We start from the raw sequence: 26,309 nt of genomic DNA on the forward strand, positions 1-26,309 counted from the left end.
CTGCGAGCTGTTAGTGTGGAGTGCTGCAACTTCAGTAACCTCCTGCCAATCCAACCCTCCATGTCAAAGACTGGTCTTGACAGAAAGCCATTTGGACCATAAAAATATAGGGTTGCAGAGGTCAGCATTACACCATATTTCTGTCCTTTATTATTTGAAGGGACTGAACTGCTGCATGATTTGTGATGATGTTAAACTTACTGCCAAAGGGATATTATTTTGTGACTTGGTAGTCTGTTTTGCTAAGTTTGTTTATTTCTCATTAGCTGAATATTTTTCACCTGTGGGACGGTCTGTTGAGTTAAATATAGCACAGCAACTTGATTAAGTATTTCCACCAAATTATCTATCTGCAGGTGGGAAGTGGAAGTTCCTAGCTGGTTAAAGTACACTTTGGAACTGAGGTAGGTGGTGAAGTAGTCCCCTTCAAAAGCTTTCCCTAGAGAGCCTCATCAGTCAAATCAGCTTTATGAGCCCACTGTCTACAACTCTGTCAGTGGGGGATCTGAGAAACAAGTAGATGTGTAAAAGCAAAGCCCAAAACATTCTGCCCTCATCAGCATTGGCGTTGATTTTATGGCATGGCATAGGAGAGTTACCTGGCTCAGTTTTACCTGTGCAGCCCCTTCTCTACCAGAAAAAAAGCTCACGGTGGGGAAGTCTTACTACCGTGTTTCCTTGCTAATGAACGAAACAAACTAGTTTGCCTCTTTCAAGCAGACTAAGCTGCGGCTGGCTTCTCTGCCTGCTTCGTTTGACGTACTAAGGTGACCTTTAGCATACCAATGAAGCAGGGAAGAAAGAAATGTTAAAAATATGCAAACATTGAAAATATTTTCATCCTCATATGACCTAATGTATCTGTATCCTACAGCTTGTTCATGGCTCAGTAGGCTGCTTGGGTTTAACCTGCCTGCCCATCTCTTATTCCCATGGAGTACATCTGAATGTACTTACCACCTTCTTGAAATAAGAACAGAAAGCGTGAGGATCATCATTTGCAGTGTTCTTTGGAAAACATGTGTTCTGGTATGTCATCTGAGGCACCAGATTCATCAGGCAGCCCGTCTGGTGCTATTTCCAGCTTTCTGTATGTCAAGCAACATTGTTCTTGTCTTAGTGTTCCCAAACATAGCTGCTACTGAAGTTGGATTTCAGCCCACTGTTATAAACTTAATTTCTGCACTTTGCAGAAATCAGTATCCTGAGTGGGTGCGTCTTCAAGCAAATCTATAAGCTAAGCCCACTTTTTGTACCTGTGTCCTGCATTGGTCATGGTTTTGTTGCAGGGAAAACTTTCTCACCCAAGCCAGTCTGTCTTTGACAACCTTTCTTCTGATTAACCCCATTAACCTCCTAGTAGAGAAGATGACCTACAGGAAAGTTCCCAACTCCATTTCTACTTGTCTTTTTTTTGTCCCTAGGGGACATCTTGCAGGGAGTCACTGCTGTCTGCTGTTCTTTCCATACTGTTGAGATGGTGCATCAGGGAGAGGCTTACTTCATGCTGATGATTGAAACAGTTGAACTTCAGCAGCTTTCTAGTTTATATCGTAGGCTGCTGTGGCACTTTCATACTTGTGTCATTGCTGATTGCTCATCTGTGAAGCTGAAGCTGTTAATAGTGTATATATACATTTTTTATTTGTCTTTTTTAAAGGAAATTCATAGTGAATAATCTTTTTTTTTGGAGCCTTTCAGATTCTCTTGTTATTGTAGATTTCATTAAGCATGAGGGGAAAATAGGTAGAGAGCATCTAACTTCTTTCTAAGGAAATAAACCTATTTCTGAGGAAATAATTTTTTTTCTCATTGCTAGAATTGTTTGAATGTATCAATATGGCAAAGAAAAATAATAAAGTGCTGAATAAAAGGGTGCTTAGTGAGGGTGCAAGATTTACTGATGAAGAATTCGTTGTATATTCATAGTTTGTAAAAAAAGTCAAAGTTTCTATGCAGAAAGTGACCATCTAGATGATGTGGTATCAAGTTAATGTTGGTAAAACAAAAGCAGTGCAGAATGGTGGGTAAATGTTGAATTCTAATACTTTACAGGTTGCTACTTTAGTGATAAAGGTTTAGAAAAACATTAATGAAGCCAGTTTTGTGAAAATCTCTTCTGATGCTACAGCAGAGATGTTTAAAAAGTCAGAAAGGTGTTGTGATATTTAGAGATAAAGAATAGTGAATATACCATGGTATATAAAATCAATGGTTTGAGCTTATCTGTGATTCTTTGAAATAACATCTCAGAAAGGAGGATTGTAGTTTTAGGAAAACCTCATGAAAAGAAAAAAAAGTGGTTAGGGATCTGAAAAAATACACATGAAACAAAAGAATTTTTTATTGCATCAAAAAGGAAGTATTTTTGTTAAAAAATACTATGTTGGATAAGAATAATGCCCAGCATTATGGTAGATATTCCTAACAAACTGTGGATGTAATATAAAAATTCAAATATCAAATTCCAAACCAGTTGCTAATTAGAAGGACTATTTCAAATCATAACATAGATTAGCTGTCCTCTGGCTACTGTTGTTGGTTTTTTTTTTCTTTATTTATTTAAAAAAAATAGTAATGAGTGTAAATTTTATAAGTTTTGTTTAATCTGGACACAAATGTGAATATATTTATTTATATCATAAGACACATAGCCTTCTAAATTTCCAAATAAGTTGAGTAAATTTCTCCTGCAAGTGTATCTAAAGGGGTAGATGATACTGTGATGTGAGTCACTGCATCAAGATCTGTATTCCTTTGTTTGTCTTCACTTTATTTGGCTTGTGTTTTGAATTAATCCCTGAGTCCCACAGCATGGCTTTCTTCTGTTAACTCATGGCTCGGATAAAGGCTTTGTAACTATCATCAGGTCTGAATTTTGAGACTTCAGTGGTGAAGGATGCTCTGTATGAAAGGTTCTCTCAAGAAGAGGTGTGGGATTCTGCAGGAGATGACATAGAGTCTGAAGTCAAGATGAACCACTACCAAAACAGCCAAATTTCAGAATGTGTTTAAGCATGTATTTATATAGTTTTTTTCCCAATGCTAACATGCATGCTTAACCTTTTTAAGCATACAGTCTAAGTTTCATTTCTTTTAATGAGAATCTGGGACCTGCTTGCTTTAAAGTAAAAGAGCATGTTCCCGAAGAGATCCAGCCAGAAAGTCACATGCTTACTTACCTGTGTCTTTGTTACGGTCACTTATGTGCTTACATTTAAGCATGGACATGTGGATTTGGAAGCTTGAGCCTTTACACATATTTACTCTGAAAGAGGAGCTATTATCCTAAACCTAAAATATATAGATCACCACACAAATCATTGGGAAAACATAGGATTGCTATTATTTAGTATTTAATGGAGTTTTCACACACATGGTGTTCTCAGTATCATCATTAAACAATGTGAATAAAACAGTTCATATTTCATATGACACAATTTATAGTCTCTGTTGCAAGAACACAGCTAAAAGCTAATGATAGAAGCTCAGAGAAGTATATAATTCCTAACTATATGAATTACTAGCAGCTAATACATCTTTCACAGACATATTCCAGGCCAAAAAAATTATTCAGCATATACGCAATCATATGAGTGTATCTGCATTACTATATTAAGTGAAAGAATCTATTAATGTCAGTGATATTGATAAAAAAGATTTAAAAAATAATATATAAGCCAAGCCATATAAAAGCCTCTGATCTCTACAGTGGTCGAGTGTAAACATGTGCCCTTGCACCTTTGTGTTTTATTCTCTTTTTCATTTACCAAGTGATGTTGTTAAGGATGCTTCTGTCCATTGTAAACTGCACAGTTTAAAATATAAAATGTACACACAGTTCAAATGAAACTGCTGTGGAAATATTTGAATATCCTGTCCTTTTAGTGGGGTGGTGTAAGTGTTCCATCAGTTCAGTAGGAGGCTTATTGCATTTATTTTTTTCTTTTGATGGAAAGATTTTTAAGGGACTTTTGGTTAAAACATTGGCATTTAAATAGTTCCTAGCTAATGTTTGAGGACTCTCAGTCTGAATTAGATTTAACGGAGAGGATGGGATTAGTCCAGAGCCAGGATCCTGCTTTTTGTGGGAAGAGGAAAAACATATAATGTGTGTTAGTATGTAGCAGTACTTGTAGCATACTTCTATAATTAAAGTAAGGAATGTAACCAAGCTAGTTTAGGTCAATTTACTTCTTAATGGAACTATCAGTATTTTCCAGGTGCAGCAAAATTGTCAGGTGACCCCAAGTTCGTGACAGATGCATTTCACACCTGCAGTTTCCTCTGTTCCTGATACCATTATAGAAGAAAGCTTCCATAATACACAGCTGTGTCTGTGAAAATTTGTTTCTGTTTGTTTTAATTCCTCCTGTGGCACCCATGATAGCTGTGGCAAGCAAGCTTACCCTAACAATGCTTTCACTGCTTATCAGTCTGGTCCCCCTACACACTCTCCACCTCTTTTGCTTTGCACCCTTCCTCTTCCCCTCTCACCCCTCCCCATCTTTCACTGTTCCTCTCTCTGCTCTTTACACCTCTTTCTTTTCCACTTACTCTCTGATGCTTTTCCTTGGGTCTATGTGGCACTTTATTCATTTTATCTGATTTCATCTGTTTTCTTTCCATGCCATATGTTGGTCTTTCCCCAAGTGATCCTTTCTGTCTGGCACTGATTCACCAGGATCTGGAGGTCTGGGTTCAACCCCTGATTCTGTCTCAGTTTTTCTGTTCAACTTTGGGCAATTGCTTGGGCCTAGATACATTCTGAACTCAGTGAAGCATCTACATGGACAGAATGTGTGTAACAGGAGGCAGTTCAGCCCTCCTAAGCTGTTCCCACCTCTCTGAAACTTCCTCCGTGTGGCTCAAGGGGACGTCAGAGAGCAGCTGTGGAAATGCTTGGTTTGCCAAGGCTCTTGTGGAGTGGCTGCATAGGATCAGAGGTGGTGAATGGGAAGACAAAAACTGTCCTAGCTTCCTTCTCTGCCTGGTTATCACAAGCATTTTCCTTTAATCAGCTTGGGAGCAGAGCGGATGTGCCATTCTTGTTTGACTATTTTTCTCCTCCTTTTGTACACAGACCTGTGTAGCTTTGCAACAGGTGGTGACACGTGCTATTATTTTGAAGAGTAAAATATTAAGTATCTGTCCTGATGCTCTTTAAAATGTTCTTGTGTGTACTTTTGATGTCTGATTTATGGGCTATGACTTTTTAAAGCAAAAGTACTTTTCTGTGCAATTGCAATGTACTTTGTATTAAAATAATGGAAGCGTGATGAGAACTTAACAGAGCAAAGAATATCTTTTTTTGCATTTTAAGTATTCATTACAAGTTAATGTGAATGCTGTGCTACAACTGTGGAAGAAGAATCTTTAATTCAGTTAAAAGGAAAGAAAACCAACAGGCTAAGTCTGGACAAATTTGTTTAAAAACTACAGAACCGTTGTTTAATTTTTAACAAAAAAGGTTCATTGAAATTAACTTCTAAATACTGGGTCTCTGGGTTTCAGAGTACAAATAAGTGACCATGGCTTATACTGGCACCCAGACATGCTGTGTGCATATTTGTACTTATCCTGTGCTTATATGCTTTATTTACATGCATGCTGAGAACTCATCGTGCTCCCCTTTGGGTGTGAAATGAATTCATATTGCTGGGACAGCATGTTAGGATCCAGAGGGCAGATGAAGGGTACACGCCCTTTTCTAAGGGTACTGTTTTTCTTCACCTGTTGTTTTCAGTACTTTTTCATATACCGAAGACCTGCGTTAACATCCAGTCCAATTTGAAAGGGCAGAATATAGGCTGTTGCTCTGTGTATTGGTGCAAGCTCTTCCCCTTCTCCTAGCGTGTATGCTTCTAGTGCTCTGAAATAGCTCCCTGCCAATCGGATCCTTCCCTCACTCTGTCCTGGTTTGTCACCTTGTCTCTGGGTGAGATGGACTCCTGGAGCGGTTGTGACTAGTGCAACTGAAGTGGATGATGAACGTGCCTTAAAAGCTGGTAATAGGGGTGGTTTATTCTGTATTAAGGCACTTCTGTTTCACCTGGTGATGACTGCATGAGATACAGCTTCCCCCTTAGGCAAGCAGCTAGTACCATACAGTCAACTGGCTGTAGTATTTCAGGTAGATTCAGTTAGTTGAACGGAGTATTGCAGCTGTCTTCCCAGCTTGCTTGTGGCTTTTGAAGACTGCTTCAAACATATGTTTGAGGAACAGAAATTGAGAGGGAAGTATGCGAGTGGTGCTTTTGTTCTCTTCCTACCTTTGCCCACAAATGCCAAGCTGTAAGCTCTGCCCTTGCGGCGTGAAGAGGAAAAATAAGAGCAGGCACAAGCACACCAGACTTCTCAGCACATCTGTTGTCTGCATTACTGGCTGTTAGCCAAAGTGCTGCTCAGGCTAAGAGCATTCAAATTCTTCATTGCAAAAACTAGAAGAGGATTATTTGCAAAGACTCCAATTGTAGTGTACTTAGCCTCACCTTTGCCTTGTACAGTCAGAAGGCATGAACAGAAGTTCAGAAAAGGCTGTTTATTTGGAGAGGCTGTTTGTTTCAATCTGTTTCCTCATGGCAACAAGGAAGATGCAGTAAATCGTAAAGGTTTCTTGACTGGTACACTTTCAGATCCCAGTTGCTCCTGGAAACTCATTGAGGGCAGGATTCATCTTTCCTACCTACCATTATATGAGGGTTGAAGGATTAATTCAAGCTGGGCTTCTAGGCTCCACTCATCAAGGAGAGGCAAGTGTGTCTGGAGATGTCCATTCTCTCAGCTGACAGTGAAATTAGAAATCTAGCTTAGATCAGATGCTGAAGCACTGGATGTGTCATGGATGTAATTCCTGCCTTGAACTGTGACATTTTCAGTTTCATTTTAGGGTGAGGAGTCTTATTCTGAAATGGACATGTATTTTTGATGGAGACCTAGAAGCCAACTCCAGGAACACAGTGATAATGATTGCTCCCAAGTACTGTTTTGTTCAGTATAGCTCCACTGTCTACTCTGAAGGCTCATTGCAGTTCCTCAATTGGCTTTGTAGGTTTATTCCAAAGAATTCCTTCAAATTCAAAGGCTTTGGATTGGCTAAGGGAAGCACTTACCATCATCTTATGATTTTTATTTTATTTTTTCCTGATGCACAGTGAAAAAGACTCTTGGCATTTTAGTTGGCTGCATTTGGGTGTCACTGATGTGAGATTAATTTATTTTAACCTGAAACTAATAAACTGCACAGTGAGTTTACACATGAACATTTTGGAGGGTATGGAAATAGATAAAAAGAAAATATTCATAGTAAAAAACGTATCCCATATTCTTTGCTCTCCTTTTTCCTGCCAATTTAGCAGTTATGTGGAATCTTCTGTTTTTTCGTGTCAGACTGTTTTAAAGTGATTGTTTCCTAGGACTTAACATCTGAAGAATTATGCTTGTGTCTTATTTAAAGTTTAACCTAATGTTCCAACAGAGTTTAATTGGGCTAGCAGTGTATTTACTTTGAATTTTTTTTTAATACACTGAGAATTTCAACAGCATGCCATTCATATTACAACTGATCCGTGTCTTAATCCTCTCAAATCAATATGATTAAAGAATTTCTTAGTGTTGAGAGCTCTTTGTGCAAGATTTAAATTCACCACTTCTTAGAGCAAGTCCAGTAGACTGTGAGCTGGTTCATTGGTTTTTGTAAGTGATAAGGCATGCTATTAATGTTATGATTGGACTCTTGTTGCACTGGTAGAAACCTAAAAAATATTGAATATATTACATGTAACAGTAATTGCAACTGGAAATGTGAGGTTTAGAGCTTAGACTAGTGCAGCTGGTTCAGCAGAATTTGGGCTTATGAAAGTGACACCAAAGGCACATTTAATTATCAGCATCTTGTTTTAAGATTTAAAAAAAAACAAACCACAAACCAACCCCACTTATGTTTTGGTTTGCACCACATTCTGTAAAGAGTATACTATAGGAGGTTTAACAGGAAAGCAGCAAATTCAGAAGCGTAGTAGAAAATTCTTGTAAGGGAGCACCCTCATTTTAAAGCCTATTCCATTCAAATACAGTAGTTTAATTGTGGTTGTGTGGCTGCCAAAGTAACACCCCACCCAAGCTGTAAAACAAGTTCTAGAGATAATAGAATGTGATGTTTGAGTTCTTGCTAAGATTTGCAAAAGTACTGTACTGGAGATGGGCTGAGCCACTATACAGTTGTTCAGATCTAGTTTTGAGTATTATGGGGTCTTAGAAGTTAGCAAAAAAAAGGAAGAAAAAGGCCAACCCTTAATTAAAGGGAAAGCGGCACAGAACATTGGATATGGCAGCCACTCCTGCTATCATGCTCTGAATCGCTTTCAATAAAACTATGAACTTGCCAAGGAGCATAAACCTGGACTGATGAATATCAGCTGTGCATTGTGAGCTAAAACTGTTGTTGTCCATGTTTTCCTGCTGACAACTTCTAGGATTAAAAAACTCTCTGCAATTGAAACAAAGACCATGTCACTGCTGTGTTGTCAAAGCAGGCAAAAACTGTGCTGAAGAAAGAAAGATCATCTTGTTTCTTATTCATGGAGATTTTACAGGGCCTGTAGGTTTATTCCTCACATAATAGGACATATAATTGCAATCTATAGCAAAAAATGAGAACCCGTGTTGCTGTTAGTGTGTATTGTTACAGTGCTGAATCATGGTAGCCAGAATATAGCAATTCCAGTGGGGAACTAAGATGATGGTAAACCTTGCAGCCACTTTCTTTGAGCACATGGTGAGTTTCTTTGGGTTTGCTTTTAGTAAAATGAATATATTGCAAACCATGAAACTGGCAAATAGTACTTGGCAGCAGGAGTACCATGTTGCTTAACTCACTGCAGGATGGAGTGAAGGTGTACTGATGCCTATTTTGGAATGACTGGATGTTGTAAAAGGGTGTTCTAGATAGCTTAAAGAACCACTGTCAAAGGTGTTAGCAAAAGTGGCTTTACAAAGACATTGTAAAAGTGTGACTTAACGAAGTTTGATGGCAAGATTCACTCTATTAATCCCCTCTATTAATTACTGCATGGAAAAAACATACAAAGGAAAATTGAGTTACATTTGAGTTAGTATGATTTACAGACAGACTGAGGATGCAAAGAGTAAGGGAGGCCCTTCCATTGAGTCACAAGGTTCAGAATGGACTCCCTTGCTTTCTGAACTCCTTCTCAGGGAGGAGTGTAGGTGTGGCTGGATCCAGACTTAGTCCCAGACTTGGTCAACGGTTTTTTTCTAAAGGTTTATATACGCAAAGTTTATGCAATGTTTCATTAGCATCAAATCAGCATGCAATAAAAGTTACCAAGGCAAAATCAGAGTTATCGTACTACAGAGTTATATGCGATATCGGTCACTTACCAAAGATCTGCCGTTGGTAAACAGTCTCTCTGCCTCAAGGAGCAACCTTGAGAGGCATCCCAGCTCAAGGTGAGATCACCTCCATGCAGCCAGGCAGGCTGCCTAGCAGGGAGAGCTCAAAGAAGGCTCACTTAGGCTGTCATATTTGTGGAATAAAGTAGTTGGCTCGCAGTCAAATTACATGTGATGGAAAAGGTATGCATGAGACTCCTTGTACCCACAACTTTCTTTGTTCCTTGATAAGTGAGTCTTGTAAAAGCCAACCCCTATTCATGTATTAATTGGTGTTCCAAGCTCATATGCTTGGATAGTCACTATGTCACTCTGCTCCTTTGTGGGTTTTCAGGGAACAGATTGAAGCTAGAGGAGTTCATGGCCCAGCTATGGCTCAGGCCTTTACCTCCTTTGGAGCCTGTACCAAACTACTGCTAGTTCGATTAGGGGATCGAATACATCCATCACACTGGACCAGGACAGACATTTCAGGGCTTTTGCATTTGCTTTGTGACAGTTTAGCCCTCAGGACCCAGCTGTACCCAAGAGAAGGCTGAGTTTTGGAACAGGCATGGAATTAAAAAAGATGTGGCTGAACGGAAGCTACTTTATTAATTTCAAAATGCAAATGGCCTTAATGATCTGTCATTTAAATAAATGAATAAATTAGATGCTTAGAAACATGGAGAATAAATTAGGTGAATGACCAAAGTAAGGAGAAGGAAGTAAAAACCTTGTATTATGACACGCAGTCCTTTCTTTTTGTAGCTGTTTATATATAAAGAGGACTGAGCTATTGCAGCTGTATAAGGCAGCTTTTCCTTTGCTCTAGCATTACCACATTTCCTATCAATAGACTGCTGCATACAAGGTCAACGTCTAGAAGCACCTTTTGCAGTTTCTGTTGAGGTAGATGGATGTCAGGAATCTATAATGGTGTGAAATCTTATTAGAAATTCATTATTTTCTAATTGCTTAGAAGCTTGAGGCTGCAATAGTATCAGGTGAAGAAAAATATATATTTTTTAATATTCCCAACAGTTTCATATGTACTGCTGCCAGTTTCTCTTTAATTCCATTACTTTTTGATGACAGAAGTCACAGACACACACAGGCAAACCTGTCACCAAGTCAGTGGCCTTTTTGTTGAAAGTGGGTCTTGTACAACAGTGATACTTTAAAAATAAATAAATAAAAAAACACCCAACAAAAAAAAAAACAAACCAAAACAAAACAGAAATTATGTTGTAGACAGGCATAAATGCACATTCTCCCTATTCCTTGGAGCAATTTAATGAGCCACAGAATTTTTACATTTTGTTTTTAATTTGACTTAATGTTTTTATGAGGCAGCCTCTGTGGTAAGTCACATTATTATTTTTTTATAGTCACATTAAATTCCTTGCTTACATACGGAGCTTGCAGTTAGTAAATGCCTCTGATTTCCATAAAATATTCAGGGCAGGCTATTATTACAATGATTTTTTTTATCCCTACTGCTAACTTCAATCAGTTTAAAATTTGAAATGCATTGATGGCTGTATAATGTTGTAATTTGCGCTGCAATAAATGTTTTACAGTTAATGCTAGTTAGGAAAGGAGCTTATACAAGAGTCATTAATTGCTATGCTTAATTATTTAAAATATATAGATTTCTTATGAGTTAGTTCAATGTATAAGTCAATTACTATTTAATAAAGTCATATAACTTTCTTGTTTATCAAAGTGTACAAAAGGATTCCAGCTGAAATACTAAGTGACATCAGACAGAAAACAACCTTTGCACTTTAGCCAAGATTTGCTCAGTTATACATGCACCAATTCATTGCTGCTTTCTGTACGTACTGAACTGAGTGACTGCACAATACACTGAATACTACTGTCCCCCATACAATTCTCATGGAAAAACTGGCTTCGCACGGCCTGAATGAGCATATGATCCGCTGGCTAACTGGAAGGTCCCAAAGAGTGGTGCTCAATGGATTTAAATCCAGCTGGCAGCCGGTCACAAGTGGTGTGCCTCAGGGCTCAGTGTTGGGACCATTTCTGTTCAACGTTTTTATTGATGATCTTGATAAGGACATAGGGTGTATCGTCAGCAAGTTTGCAGATGACACCAAGTTAAGTAGGAGTGTTGATTTCCTGGAGGATAGGGAAGCTCTACAGAGGGACTTAGATAAACTGGATCATTGGGCCAACATCAATGATATGAGTTTCAACAAGGGCAAGTGCCAGGTCCTGCACTTGGGCCACAATAACCCCATGCAGCGCTACAGGCTTGAGGAAGTGTGGCTGGAAAGCTGCCTGGCAGAAAGAGACCTGGGGGTTCTAATTGACAAGCGGCTGAATATGAGCCGGCAGTGTGCCCAGGCGGCCAAGAAAGTCAATAGCATCCTGGCTTGTATTAGAAATAGCGTGGCCAGCAGAAGTAGGGAGGTGATTGTGCCCCTGTACTCAGCACTGGTGAGGCCACACCTCGAGTATTGTGTCCAGTTTTGGGCACCTCAACACAAGAGAGATATCGAGGTGCTGGAGTGAGTGCAGAGGAGGGCAACGAAACTGGTGAAGGGCCTAGCAGACAAATCATATGAAGAGCGGTTGAAGGAGCTGGGACTGTTTAGTTTGAGGAGGAGGAGGCTGAGGGGAGACCTCATCACTCTATACAACTATTTGAAAGGACACTGTAGAGAGGTTGGTGCTGGTCTCTTCTCACAGGTAATTAATGACAGAACAAGAGGGAATGGCTTCAAGCTACAACAGGGTAGGTTTAGACTGAACATTAGGAAAGAATTTTTCACAGAAAAGTGGTCGGGCATTGGAATAGACTGCCCAGGGAGGTGGTTGAGTCACCATCCCTGGATGTGTTTAAGAGATGTTTAGATGTGGTGTTGGGGGATATGGTGTAGGGGAGAACTTTGTAGAGTAGGGTAGATGGTTGGACTCGATGATCCCAAGGGTCTCTTCCAACCTAGACAATTCTATGATTCTATGATTCTATGAATGTCTGTGTATTGAGAAAACTGGTAACATGTATCAAGTGAAATGTTGTTAGTCAAAATGTTTTGCACATTTATAAATTTGCCATTGCTGATAATTAATCTGTTCTGTACCTACCAGGAGATTAGCCAGAAGTATAAATTATCTAGTAAATTCCCCTGAATGGCCAGTGAACTCCCTTTCACACAAATGAATTCTCAGGGACTACAAAGCCAGCGTAGCTGGCATGAGTAAGGGGACGGGACGGGACAGAGTAGGTAACTCTGAAGATGAAGATCCTTGGCTATTAAGAGCTGTTATGCAAGAAGCATCATTTACAGTGGTCTTAGCACTGTCATAAATTGTATTTGTCCATTTGCAAGAAAGTCACAGAAGTGAAAAAGTATTGTATGAATACAGTACCACCTTTTCTCATCTTTGGTGAAACCAGCTGAGGACCGAGCTGCTTACTTTATGAAATAGACCTTGGGCAAGTACAAAATCAGAAACCCCACACCCTATTTTTCTATCATTATCCTTTATAAGGTTCTGATCCAAACCTGACCACTCTGTCTTTCTCCTAGCCATAGCCTCTGGACCTGATTTCCAAAGAGCTAAACCTTCTGAGAACATCCTCATGTAGTTTCTCCACCTTTTGCTGCTGAAAATGTTCTCTTGCTGTTAGCATTTGTGTGGCTCCATTGCTGAAAGCTGTAGAGGTTAGCCATAAAGTATATGCCAGTGTTTCAACAGCTGTATTATTTGACGTTGTTTAGGGCAAGTTGAGTTGGTTCACTGCTTTTTTGAGACAACTAGCTGCCTCTCTTTGGTCGAGCTGTTATCAGGCTCCAAATGGTCCCTTTCCTGGTAACCCTCACAAGGCTTTGGGGAATTCAGAACTTGAAGCAGTCTGGATCCTGCTAGGATTTCATCAGTGTTTCTCTCTGAGGAATTACAGAGCTGGATAAGAGGTGAGATAGAGCATAACTCTTGAAGAAGCTTGATAGGAAACCACTTGTGGTTGCAGTTTTCATTCATCCCTTCAGCCTAAAGCCAAAAAATGCTGTAAGAATTCTTTCCCCAGACTGTAGACCCACTATCCAGAGTGTTAATAAATATTGTTTGTTGTAGGAATAAATAAGAAATCAAGACTAATACTTGCCTGACAACAATGAGCATTTTTTCATTGTTGCTTTTTGCTGCACCTCTGTCACAAATGAGTATGTGTGGGAGCATTTGAACATAGACATTTGATTGCAGATAGGTATTAGTAAAATGACATTCCTCTTCTCAGGCTTTCCTGAAGTAAGATTCCTTTAAGAAGCTTGAATTGGCATGGGTATCTGCTGGCTTGTTCTTTCCTCCCCTTTCATTCTTTCAAGCTTCTGGTGTTCCGCTGCAAGTAACCCATTTTTTCTGCCTTCCTGCCAGTGTGCTGAACTAAATTTCTTCCCTTAATTTCCACCGGTGTTTTCTCATCTTTCTATTTGCTCTTGTATGGTTCTTCATTCCACACATTCCTTCTAACATTACTGTTCCCTTGTCATCTCCTACTGTGTCCATATCCTCCAGCCTCTGCATATCCTCTCTCTCCAGTTGGCTGCTCCTCTTGAATGCCTTTTCCCTTTTGTGATCTGTTCTTTGCCCTTCTGTGGGTTCTTCTTTCACATTCTTGCCTGAATTGCTGAACATGACTCTGCTTTAAAATAATCAGAAATAATGAGAGATGTTTGTTTATGTTACCTCACTTCTCTCTGTACACGGTGTAAAAAATAGTGGTGATGTTTAGCTCAAGACAGTCTGTTTTCACACAGTGACTGTCAAAACCTGAAAAATTCCAGTCTCTTCTGGTTGTCTGGACACCATAGCAAAATGTGCTCACAAAAGATCAGGAAAGTCTCAATAATATTTTTCTTGGCCTGTTGACTGAAGCAGCACTTACTCTGGCGTGGATAACTGAGAACCTAACTGAAATAAATCCTCTGATTTATACTTGTCAGCAAAGCTGACATTTTGGACCTCAAAATGCCCTCGAATCCTTTGCTGCCATTGTATTCTATTCAACTTCGAGAAAATGGGTAGAGTACGCCACTGCTTGACTGTAAGGCTTGGACCTACCTTTCTTTCTTACCCCCTTTTAGAGCTCTTCTGCCCCAATGTTGCCATGACCTGACTGTGGCCAGTTCTCAATTAGTTTGAGGCACAGAAAGTGAGAACTAGCTCTTGTATGAGGAGCATGTTTAATCTACAATAATTTTTGAACTGTTTGGAGTAGGCATAAATGTTCCACCTAATAGAAGTATTTGGTATTCTTTTTTCAGTAAGATAAACTAATTTCTAACTTCAGTAGAAATTGAAATATAAGCCCATAACAATATAGAATGAAGACTTGCAAAAATGTTTTTTTCATGTAATTTATAGCATTTTCTAAAATGCTTTCTTTGTTTTTCCTCCCTTAGAGATGTGTATAGAAACTGACTAATGATTCAGAGACAGAGATGTGAAATATTGCATCAATAAGAATTTTTTGGTGCCTTTTTTTTCCTAAACCAAAAAGCATTTCTGAAATATTACCTATGAAATATGAGACAAAATTACCCAACCTAACACATTTGTTTGGCAGGTGCTGAGTAACTCACAACACTGATAATAGTGATTAATGTGGTCTGCAAACTCCTGCTGACAAGATCTTGACACAGAATCACATAAACAAGTAATATGTTGGCCTTTCACTCAGCTGCCCTCCTCCAGATATTTGTAAATTTACATGCAAAAAGTGTAAATATTTCTGGCTGAAGTAAAGTAGCAAAACTAGCAATGTTTACATTTTAAGCTATTTTCTTAATGCTCCATTTAATCAAGTTAATTTTTTGTAAATTATTTTACAATTTTGGGTTGGGTTTTTTTTTTTGTTTTTTGTACCAAAAGACAACAGTACATGTCCCGATGTAAGACTAATTTCATTCCTTGCCATTTTCTTTGGATTTTTGTATTTGTTCAAGTGTTACAACTTCCCTATTTTTCAGTTAGTGTCATTTTTTTTCTTCACCTGTTTTGGCATATTTCAGACCTAAGTGTTTTTCTGCCTTCCCTGACTATTAATGGTACACGTGTTTTGGACATTTGTCTTCCATACTCTCCCATTTGTGCAGAGCTAAATAATTAATTTCCCTTTTGTTATCAATTTTCTTCTTTCCTTAGAGAATTTTTTCCTTTCTGAGAACAAATCGTTTCTGCCATCCTTTCAGAAACCAACTGATGATCTTTTGTGTTGTATACATTTGAAATATGCTATTCTTTAACTATTTGTTTTCTTCAAAGAATATAGTTATTCTGAAAATAGGATAATTTCCCATTTGTCTGAAAACACTGTCCTTGAAGTTTTTTTATGACTTCTGTGGTCACTATTCTTTCCCATTGCAACCTGCCATCTAGTTTTGGCACCTTCCACTCTGTGGAAGAGCAGGGATGCTATTTCACTTTAGAGTACTTTCTGTGCAAGACAGTGAACAGTGGTATCCTTGAGAGATGCTGGAAAGTTGTGCAGAGCTCTTTTCACTTAATCTCTTTTCATTTATGACCAGCTTTCTGAGCAGACACCTCTTAGAAAGTGCTTGGAGGAAATCCCATGGGGATTTGGTTTTGCTTATTGCAATCCTCGTGTTACTAGCTTTTTGGGTACACTGTTTTGAATGGGAAAGTTGGTTGCATGACCCAGGTTGAAACTTACTGACTTCTTCCCTCTCCCTCCTGGTTTCATGATTAAGGTTTTTGAAAATACTGCGCATCTGTCTCCTTGTGCTGGGTTATTCAGCATAGCCCTGAGGCTGATCTACTCTTCTAAGGAGAGGTGCTTTAAAATTGAGAATCCTCAACTCTTGAGATTAATTTTGTGGATTTGGCCTCCAGGGCCAACACATGTTCATCTCCCTTGTTCTTCTTCTTTTGCCCTCCCAGATTAAAAACAGGTGAGAATTACTTCTACACCAAAATCCTTTTACCTCTAGAGGCCAGATAATCTCCATTTTAGTTGAAAGGCTTGGGGATCTCGAAGGCAAAGGTATTACTGCAGAATCTAAATGGAATGATGGTGACATTAAATGCAGTTCTCTCTGATGCTGACTTGACTTTTTATAGTTCAGTGAGCCAAAGAATCTAGGACAAGGTTATTTTCTTAGGTACTTAAGGGAAGGCCTTAAATTAGGAGAGTCACAACAGTGGCTTTCAAGGAACACATCACATTTTCCTCTCAGAATATGGTGGTGGTCTATATCACAATTGAATGCCTATGATGAGAGGCAACGATTAAGAGAAACAGAACCTTCTGTCCCTTAGAGACCCCAGAAAAATGGGAAATGTGAAGTGCATTGATTATTTGAAAAAGTACAGGTAGCACCCATTCAGATGCATTTTATTGCTACGCTCCACCGCTCCATGTTTTTATTGCTGAATTTGTCAAAAAAACCTATCTTGCAACGGGGTCTGTAATGAGATATGTACATGTAGACTGTCCAAGATTTATCATACTGCCAGCAAATATTGTATGTCCTTAATTGGTTTCAGTGGAACATACTACAACAGATGCATTATATTTAATAATCCACCAAAAAAAAGGAAATTAAGTAAAGAAAATTATTATTTCCATGCTGAGTGTAAAGATGGGACCTTTTTCAAAATGCGTGAGATGTTTACAATAAGAATCCCACCAATGAAGCTGAGAACCCTGTGATATTTCCAACACTGATTCTTTCAGAGGACGAGTAGTATAGATCTTTTGATGGAGTAGAGAGATTCCAGTGGGACTGATGCTCAGGTACTCAAGCTGCTATGTCCATCAGAAAATCTCTCTCCTAAGATGCAGTCAGCAGTACCACTGAAATATCATTGTGATGTTCCATAGACTTGCCCGTTTCTGCCTCTTCATTTCAAACTATGAGAACGGCTTTCATTTCTGGTGCTCTGGTCAGTGGCCTGTCAGTAGACATCTAAGGCTGTCTGGATGAGCTGGCACCTCCCCTCCAGTTAGCCATTAGCAGTGGTATAGTATGCCTCAGAATTTTGTTCCCAGGGTAAACTCTTTCCTTGGCTCTTGTAGGGATGAGAAAGTAACTGGAAAATTAAACTCCAGAGTACTCAATGAGGTGGAATCCAGATTTCTCTAAGTCTTGGTTTTTCATCTGTTATTTTTCCTCCTTCTCAATGGTGCTAGTTTAGTGCTACACTAGGGCTGTTTATTTAATGATGTCCAGCAATTTAGATCAATTTGCATGGTCAGTTGATATTATCAAGTTCTTTTATTATCCTTTTATGAAGAATTGAGAGGCAGTGCAAAACAGCACAAATATTTTTTTACTTTCTTATTGTAGTTACTTGTTATGTTGGATATGAACACGTCAGCATAGGACCATCTGTCTTTCCTGGATAAATGGAGCGAGAGAGGGAGATGGTTTGGAGTAACCTCTGCTTTTAATTTCTGGGCTGGTTTCAGTTTGGGGGGAAGGGAGAGAGGAATGTGTGTCACTTGGAAACTGTTTGTTTTCTATGTGTACCTGTCTTCACTTTCCTAGTTAGCTGATAATTAAAGATCTGTATTAGAAACTTTGATGATTGTGAGTTATAACTTACACTTGGAGGAAAAAAAATACTCAAACTAAATGGTGTAAAATCTTTGCAAAATTTAATGTTATTGTAACCATTAACCTTGTCAGCTAGGAGTATGTGCTCTTTTAAAGTGGATGTGGAATTTCAGATATAATTCTACTTGCACGTGCCCAAGGATTGGGAATAACATTAATCCCAACAGTTTCTGTTAATCTTTTACTCCTGTCCTAGTTCATCATGTTTGTTGTTGATTCAGGGCCTGAGATTTTTGCTAGATGTGTGTTATAATGCTGTTTACCAGAAGGTACTGTCATTGAGTGTAGAAATAGAAGTAATATATTGTTGTTATAATGTATTAAGTTCAGATTCACTCCTGACCTTTCCCAGAAGTGAAGAAACTTCAGATCCAGGGCTTTGTTCAGTCTCTGTTTCTTTCCCTCTTCCATTCCCCAAATAGTGTAGCATGTAAATATTTGTTATTAAAAAGGTAAGGAAAACAAATTGACAATAATGGGGGATTGAAAACTTCACTAAAAGAACTGTATGGGGAATGATGGGTCAGCTCAGAAACCTGCTCTCAGATACAAAATTGAATGCAGTTCCGTAGTTGTGCCACACAGTGTCACAATTGGACTTCACTTCCTTCCACTCTGTATCTTTCCCATTGCAGGTGAAGATATTTACAAAGCCAGAGAACAGGGGTCTGAAATGTGGGGAGCAGCTGAAGTGCAGGAAGATGAAGATACTCGTGTAGAAGTTCCGCTGGACCAGGTATTGATCGATTAAATCAATGGCTTTTTTTTTTTTTTTCAGGATCACAGGTTGTGTGTTGTTTTTCTTTCTCCAATTTCTTTCAAGTGTACAGCAAAATTCTTTGGGCATGATTGTAACACCTCAGTGATATGGCTTCTTTTATGGGTGCTCTAACAAATCTTCCTTTCTCTGTTAACGTGTCAAATATAAGATACCTTTTCATCAGCTTTGGAACTGCTCTGAGACCCCTTACAGGGGATTAGGGAATCAGGACTCCCTACTGTCACAACCTACCAAATAGATCCACCTGGATCACAGTCCCTTTGTACTGGTGAAGCAGTGTAAAGGGACTGTAGCACAGAATCAAGGTCAGAATTCCTGCAGTCCTGAACCACAAACAGGTGTGAATTTATCTGATTTTTAGTAATGCTGCCAGCATTTTCTTCAGTTGGAACAACATGGTACTTAGTTGGCCAGCTTTTTAATTGTAAGACTTACGTGCAATAAATGGTGAATTGCTCACAAGACAGTCCTTTTTTTCATCTTACGTGTTTGTAGGAATTTGCCAACTTGTTCAACTTTGTGTCCAGTCCACAAGATGTTGTGCTTCTGGTATCTGTTGATAATGGCTTGGGGCCAGCCCCCTAGGCCACAAGCTAATATTTCTGATCCATGCTGCAGTGTAAGGAATCACGGTTTACCCAATAGATTTCTCAGGCAAAAAGTCATCCCAACAACATAAAGGATTCTTGGGCATTTTTCTAACTTCCTGGTGGTCAGCTCAGTGCTGAGGAACAATTGTTAATGTGAGATTGTAAACAAATGGGAGGAAGTTAAAAATAGGTTTGTATATACACCTTAATTACCCAGGGCAACATGATGGAGTGCAAACAATCCAGATTTCTGGAGTGTGTTGGAGACAATTTTTTGATGTAGGTATTGGGATACATGGTAGGAGAGGCATTCTGCTGGATTTGCTACTCATGAATAAAGCAGAACTGGTTGGGGATGTGATAGTGACAGCCTTAGTTGCAGTGGCCATGAGATGATAGGGTTTAAGTCCCTTAAGAAAGTGGGGGTGGCAAATAAGAAAATAAAAGTCCTGGAATTCAGGAGAGTGGACTTTGCCTTGTTTGGGAAACTGGCAGGGAGGATGCTGTGTGAGGCTGCCCTGAAGTGCAGAGGAACGCAGGAGATCTGGTTATCTCCAAGGGCATCTTCCTGAAAGCACAAGAACTATCCTCATACGCAAGAAAACAAGCAGGCATAGCAGGAGACCGGTTTGAAGAGAGGACTCATGACCTTATACTAAAAGAGGTAGAGAGGGGGTGGACTGCTAAGGAGCAGTATAGAGGCGTTGCCTGGGCATGCAGGGATGGAATTGGTAAAGCCAAAGCTTGTCAAAAAATGGAAATTGATGCATGTGACTGGGCATAACCAGTCTGGCCCTGAGTGTAGCTGGCTCCGAGTCTGGTGTCCCTGCCAGGACTTCAGGTTTTGTGATCATGGGTTGGTTTACATGACACCATGCCTGTGGGCAACAGACAGGGTACACCTGTCTCAAAGAGGGGAAAAAGATTTTTGCACAGAAGTTGGCAAGTCTCATCAAAAGAGCTTTAAACTAGATTTGAAAGGGGAAAGGGGTAAAACCAGGCTCGCTAGAGACAAGCCTAGGGGCAGCACATCAATGTTTGTGGGATGGCATGCTAGCAAGGTCCTTCGGTCTGCCATCCCAGTAGAGGGAGGGGATGGAGCGCCATGTGATAGCAAAGACACAAGGGATATTGATGGGCTAGAAATCATGGAACTGCCTGGGAATGGTCAGGTAAAAATTAGGGCTTCTGCCCACAAAAAGGTGATGGGATCAGTAGCACAACTGAAGTGCATCTACACCAATTCAGGCAGCATGGGCAACAAACAGCAGGAGCTGGAAGCCATTGTGCAGCAGGAAAACTATTATATAATTGCCATCACAGAAACATGGTGGGATGATACGCACAACTGGAGTGCTGCACTGGATGGCTATAAACTCTGCAGAAGGGATAGGCCAGGAGGGGAGGTGGTGGAGTGACCCTGTTTGTTAGGGAGTGTTTTGATTGTCTTGAGCTTAATGATAGTGACAATAGGGTTGAGAGTTTATGGGTAGGAATCAGGGGGGAGGCCAACAAGGCAGATATAATGGTGGGAGTCTCTTATAGACTGCCCAACCAGGATGAAGAGGCAGATGAAATATTCTGTAAGAGGCTGGGAGAAGTCTCACCATCATTAGCCCTTCTTCCAAATTTCTGCTGGAAATACAAAACAGCAGAGAGGAAACACCCCAGGAGATTCCTGGAATGTGCGGAAGATAACTTCCCAACACAGCTGGTGAATGAGCCAACTAGGGAAGGCACCCTGATAGACCTGTTTGTGAACAGAGAAGGACTTGTGGGTGATGTGACAGTTGGAGGCAGTCTTGGGCATAGTGATCACAAAATGATAAAGTTTTCAATTCTTGGGCAAGTAAGGAGGGGGGTTAGTAGAACTGCCACCTTGGACATCCAGAGGGCAGAATTTGGCCTGTTTAGGACCCCAGTTGACAAGAGTCTCTTGGGAGGCAGTCCTGAAGAGCAAAAGAGTCCAGGAAGGCTGGACATTCTTCAAGAAGGAAATCTTTAAAATGCAGGAGCAGGCCATCCCCATGTGCCGAAAGATGAGATGGTGGGGAAGAAGACTGGCCTGGCTGAACAGAGAGCTTTGGCTAGAACTCAGGAAAAAAAAAAGAGCATCTATGACCTTTGGAAGAAGGGGCAGGGCACACAGGAGGACCAAAAGGATGTCATGAGGTTATGCAGGGAGAAAATTAGAAGGGCCAAAGCCCAACTAGAACTTAACCTGGCTACTGCCATAAAAGACAATAAAAAATGTTTCTATAACTACATCAACAACAAAAGGAGGGCTAAGGAGAATCTCCATCCTTTATTGGATGCAGGAGCAAACATAGAGACAAAGGATGAGAGGTCTGAGCTACTTAATGCCTTCTTTGCCTCAGTCTTTAATAGTAAGACCACTTTTCTCTGGGTACTCAGCTCCCTGAGTTGGATGACAGGTATGGAGAGCAGAATGAACCCCCCATAATCCAAGTGTAAATGGTTAGTGAGCTACTACTCCACTTAGACACACACAAGTCTATGGGGCCAGATGGCATCCACCCAAGGGTACTGAGGGAGCTGGCTGAAGTGCTCACCAAGCCACTTTCCATCATTTATCAGCAGTCCTGGCTAACCAGGGAGGTCCCAGTTGACTGGAGGTTAGCAAATGTGATGCCCATCTACAAGAAGGGCTGGAAGGAGGATCCAGGGAACTACAGTCCTGTCAGTATGACCTCAGTGCCAGGTAAGGTTATGGAACAGATCATCCTGAGTGCCATTACGTGGCACATGCAGGGCAACTAGGTGATCAGGCCCAGTCAGCATGGATTTATGAAAGGCAGGTCCTGCTTGACAAACCTGATCTCCTTCTATGACAAGATGACCAGTTTAGTGGATGAGGGAAAGGCTGTGGATGCTGTCTATCTAGACTTTAGTAAAGCCTTTGACACCGTTTCCCACAACATTCTCCTGGAGAAACTGGCTGCTCATGGCTTGGATTGATGTACACGTTGCTGGATAAAAAACTGTCTGGATGGCCGGGCCCCAAGAGCTGTGAATGGAGTTAAATCCAGTTGGCAGCCAGTCGCAAGTGGTGTTCCCCAGGGCTCAGTACTGGGGCCTGTTCTCTTTAATATCTTTATCAGTGATCCGGACAAGGGGCTTGAGTGCATCCTCAGCAGTTTGCAGATGACACCAACTTGGGTAGGGGTGTTGATCTGCTTGAGGGTGGGAAGGCTTTAAGAGGGATCTGGAGAGGCTGTATCAATGGGCCGAGGCCAGTAGTATGAGGTTCAACAAGGCCAAGTGCCAGGTCCTGTACTTGGGCCACAACAACCCCATGCAATGCTACAGGCCTGGGGAAAAGTGGCTGGAAAGCTGCCTGGCAGAAAAGGACCTGGGGGTGTTGGTTGACAGCCGGCTGAATATGAGCTAGCAGTGTGCCCAGGTGGCCAAGGCGGCCAAAGCATCCTGGCCTGTATTAGGAATAGTGTTGCCAGCAGGACTAGGGAAGTGATTGTCCTGCTGTACTCAGCACTGGTAAGGCTGCACCTCAAATACTATGTTCAGTTTTGAGCCTCACTGAGGTACTGGAGCGTGTCCAGAGAAGTGCAACAAAACTGGTGAGGGGCCTAGAGCACAGGTCTTATGAGGAGCAGCTGAGGGAACTGGGGTTGTTTAGCCTGGAGAAGTGGAGGCTGAGGGGAGACCTTATCACTCTCTACAGCTACCTGAAAGGAGGTTGTAGTGGGGCGGGGGTTGCTTTCTTCTCCCAAGTAACAAGCAACAGGACAAGAGGAAATGGCCTCAAGTTGCGCCAGGGGAGGTTTAGGATGAATATTAGGAAAAAATTATTCACGGAAAAGGTTATCAAACACTGGAACAGATGGCCCAAGGGAGTGGTTGGGTCGCCATCCCTGGAGTCATTTAAAAGATGTGTAGATGTGGTGCTTAGGGACATGATTTAGTGGTAACTTGGCAGTGCTAGGTTAATGGTTAGACTTGATGATCTTAAAGGTCTCTTCCAACCAAAATGATTCTATGATTCTATGATTTACTGTTTGCCTATGCAAATCATACTTAGCCAGCCTCTTTGCCTTAGTGATGAAATAACTGGCTCTGTGGATGAAAGGAGAGCAGTTATTGTCATTTATTTTGCTTTCAGTGTAGTCTTCCATATTTGTAGGAGAAATTGAAAGAAATGTGGTAGATATGGGGAGGAGGATATCCTTAAGGAAGGTAGGGACTGGATTTGTGGGCTACAAAGTGGATGAAAAACTATCTCATTTGGTGGGACTTAAAAAGTCAATTGGTTGATATTTAAGTGGCATCTGTTTAGAGATGTTAGTCCTCAGGCTTTGATACTAGATCTGATACTTTTTAACATGTTCATTGGTAACGTGGATGATGGCATGGGATGCAGCCTTATCCAGGCCCAGTAGTAAAGCCAAACTGTCATTATCAGGGGATATGCAGGGCTGCCTTTCAGTGTTTGTTTCACCTTAAAGTCTAAGCAAGAGAAGGCAGATCAAACTGCTCTCTTCAGCTACAGACGGAGTAGCAGAGAAGACGGAGCCAGGCTTTTCTCCGTGTTGCACAGCAAAAGGATGAGTCAATGGTCAAAAGTTGCAGCAAGGAAAATTCTAATTGGACATAAGAAAAATGTTTTCTACAGTGAGAACTGTAAGCACTTTCCTGTCCAGAGAGGGTGGGGAATCTTTGTCTTTGGTGATACTTAAAACTAAACCAGATAGTGCCTCAAACAACTTCAAAGTTAGTGCAGCGGGGCACTGGCCTAGATGATCTCTAGACCAGTAGTCTAAAAAGTGGAGTGTGCTCAGCCCAGGGGGTGTGCATGACAATCCATTGGGGTGCAGGAAGAAAATGTTAGAAATTCAGTAGTACATTTATATAATTTATAAATAAATAAATGTACATATATTGGGGTTTTATGCTCAAAAAGTTTTTATGGATAGGGCTGTGCAATCAAAACAGTTTGGAGTCCGTTGCCCTAGAGGTCTCTTCTAACATAACTTTTCTGTGATTCTGTATTTGTTCATCTTTAATTATTTCAGTACTATAATCTACTTTTTTTTTAGTAAGCTTTGCTTTTTTCTGCTTACTATTTATTAGTTGGCTGATGTTTTTTTCAATTTATTTGTGTTGCATAAAAGGATACTAGACGTATATACATTTTGCTTGTGTTATGCCTGAGGGGAAAATAAAAATTTTATCACCTTATACTTTGTGTATCAATTTCTGCCTGCATTACTAATCTGTACATATACAAAAGCCACATATGAAGTTGCTGCTGTAGCTATTTTGAAGAATAGCACCATACCATCTGAAAAAAAATTGGATCTCTCAATTTTATTTTATGCTGCTGTTTCTAAGAAAGGTCATTCTCAATGATTTATTCACTTTAATGGGAAGGAGTTTTGCTCAGTTATTTTATAGACATTGTTCTTGAAGATGCATGAATCAGGTGATTGAAAGAGGCAAGAGCATGACTGTCCTGGTCCCTGATATAAGGAATACTACAGCTGTGCCTTTTCACAGCAAATACCTGCCCTGGCCTCAGAAATTTATGTGCTAAACACCAGTGGGCTCATCAGCCCTGTTAATTGCAGTTGTCCTCGTGAGGTGTTATGATAATTAGGATGTGTTGGGTTGTACCGATAGTATTGACATTGGGGAAGAACATGCTGTCTTAATCTTTGTTTCTTATGACATCCTGAAGTATATCCTGCCCTGGTCTTGACAGTGTAATAATCAAATTGAGAAATGATTAGCCTGTTTACTGGCCTCGGAAGGTCCGTAAAGAATTCCTCTGGGTAGCATAAAGCATTGGACAGTGTAAATTTGTTTGTCACGTCTAGTTTTTAGCCTGACTGCAGTTCATATGAAATCCAAGAGCCCTGGAGATGGCCGCCTTACTTCTCCACGGAGATCCTACAGCGCAGGCAACAGCTTTGCCAATTCTGCTGTGTGTCTCCCCAGTTCACTTCAGCCAGGGGATGGTGACCATCACTAGGGAGGGGAAAATAGTTAACTTTCCATTACCACTTCTGTACTTGTCAGTGGTGGCTGTGGCTGTTGATACATTTGCCAGTGAACATTGGAGGTACTGGCAAGCTTGCAACGCTAGCAGCTTGCTTGGTACCTCTAAGCTCATGTACCAAGGCACATGCATTGTCCTCAGATGGAAATATTTTTCAGTTACTACCAACTGATTTTGCTACCTGGACAAGGAACTGGAAGCAGGTGTGTTGGGGGGGTGGAATTACAAAATCAGCCATGCACACTATTAAAAATCTGATTTTCATATTTTCAGAAAAGCCAAACAAAGCAGCAAAAATTATTGCAACTCAAGCCATGGTTTATTTCTCATTTTAAAACTTCATGTATAGTTTCCTAGGTAATCTGTCAGGAAGCCAGGTCCTGAGTAGCACTGGGTACTTTTTATTCCCAGATAACTGAGGTTACTCAGACCTTGGAAGCATTTGGCATTTTACATGTTCAGGTTCTTATTAATGACCATTTTATATAATTTTAAATTCTGTGATGTAAAGCTTTATAGCTTTTTCTTATCTGATTGCAGTTTCTGTTATTGCTAGAAATATGGAAAAGGACAGTCAGACAGGGTTTGACTATCTTGCATAATGCATAAATATTTACATGCCAGCTTTCACTAGAATGCTGACACTTCTGATATGCTATCATTTCTATCAGCCACATAAATGAGGTGGTGAAGATAGAACTTAGTCTTTTTTCTTTTTATGCACATTCTCTGTCTTGCCATTTGAAGTACATGGTTGAACAAATGCCAGATTAGCCATTAACTAAACTTAGTGTAATTCTGGCAAGACACTTGCTTATATCCTATTCTGTAAAATGCTGTCTGCCAGCTGAGAACATATTAAAGGAATAGGATTTGCCTTACTCCAGACTAGC

General features: G+C 40.3%; 1 protein-coding gene across 1 annotated transcript in view; it reads left to right on the plus strand.

Moving 5' to 3' along the window:
* Positions 1-26,309, plus strand: part of DCDC2 (doublecortin domain containing 2) — a gene marked incomplete at its 5' end in the record, with an annotated part of 74,667 nt that overhangs the window by 39,090 nt on the left and 9,268 nt on the right. Inside the window, one exon of the mRNA XM_082479135.1 lies at positions 18,644-18,744. Within this exon, the coding sequence (XP_082335261.1) occupies positions 18,644-18,744 (101 nt within the window). The remainder of the gene's footprint in view (positions 1-18,643; positions 18,745-26,309) is intronic.

This window comes from Vanellus vanellus (assembly GCF_965231255.1).
Source record: "Vanellus vanellus genome assembly, chromosome: 2".
In the NCBI taxonomy this organism is placed as follows: domain Eukaryota; kingdom Metazoa; phylum Chordata; class Aves; order Charadriiformes; family Charadriidae; genus Vanellus; species Vanellus vanellus.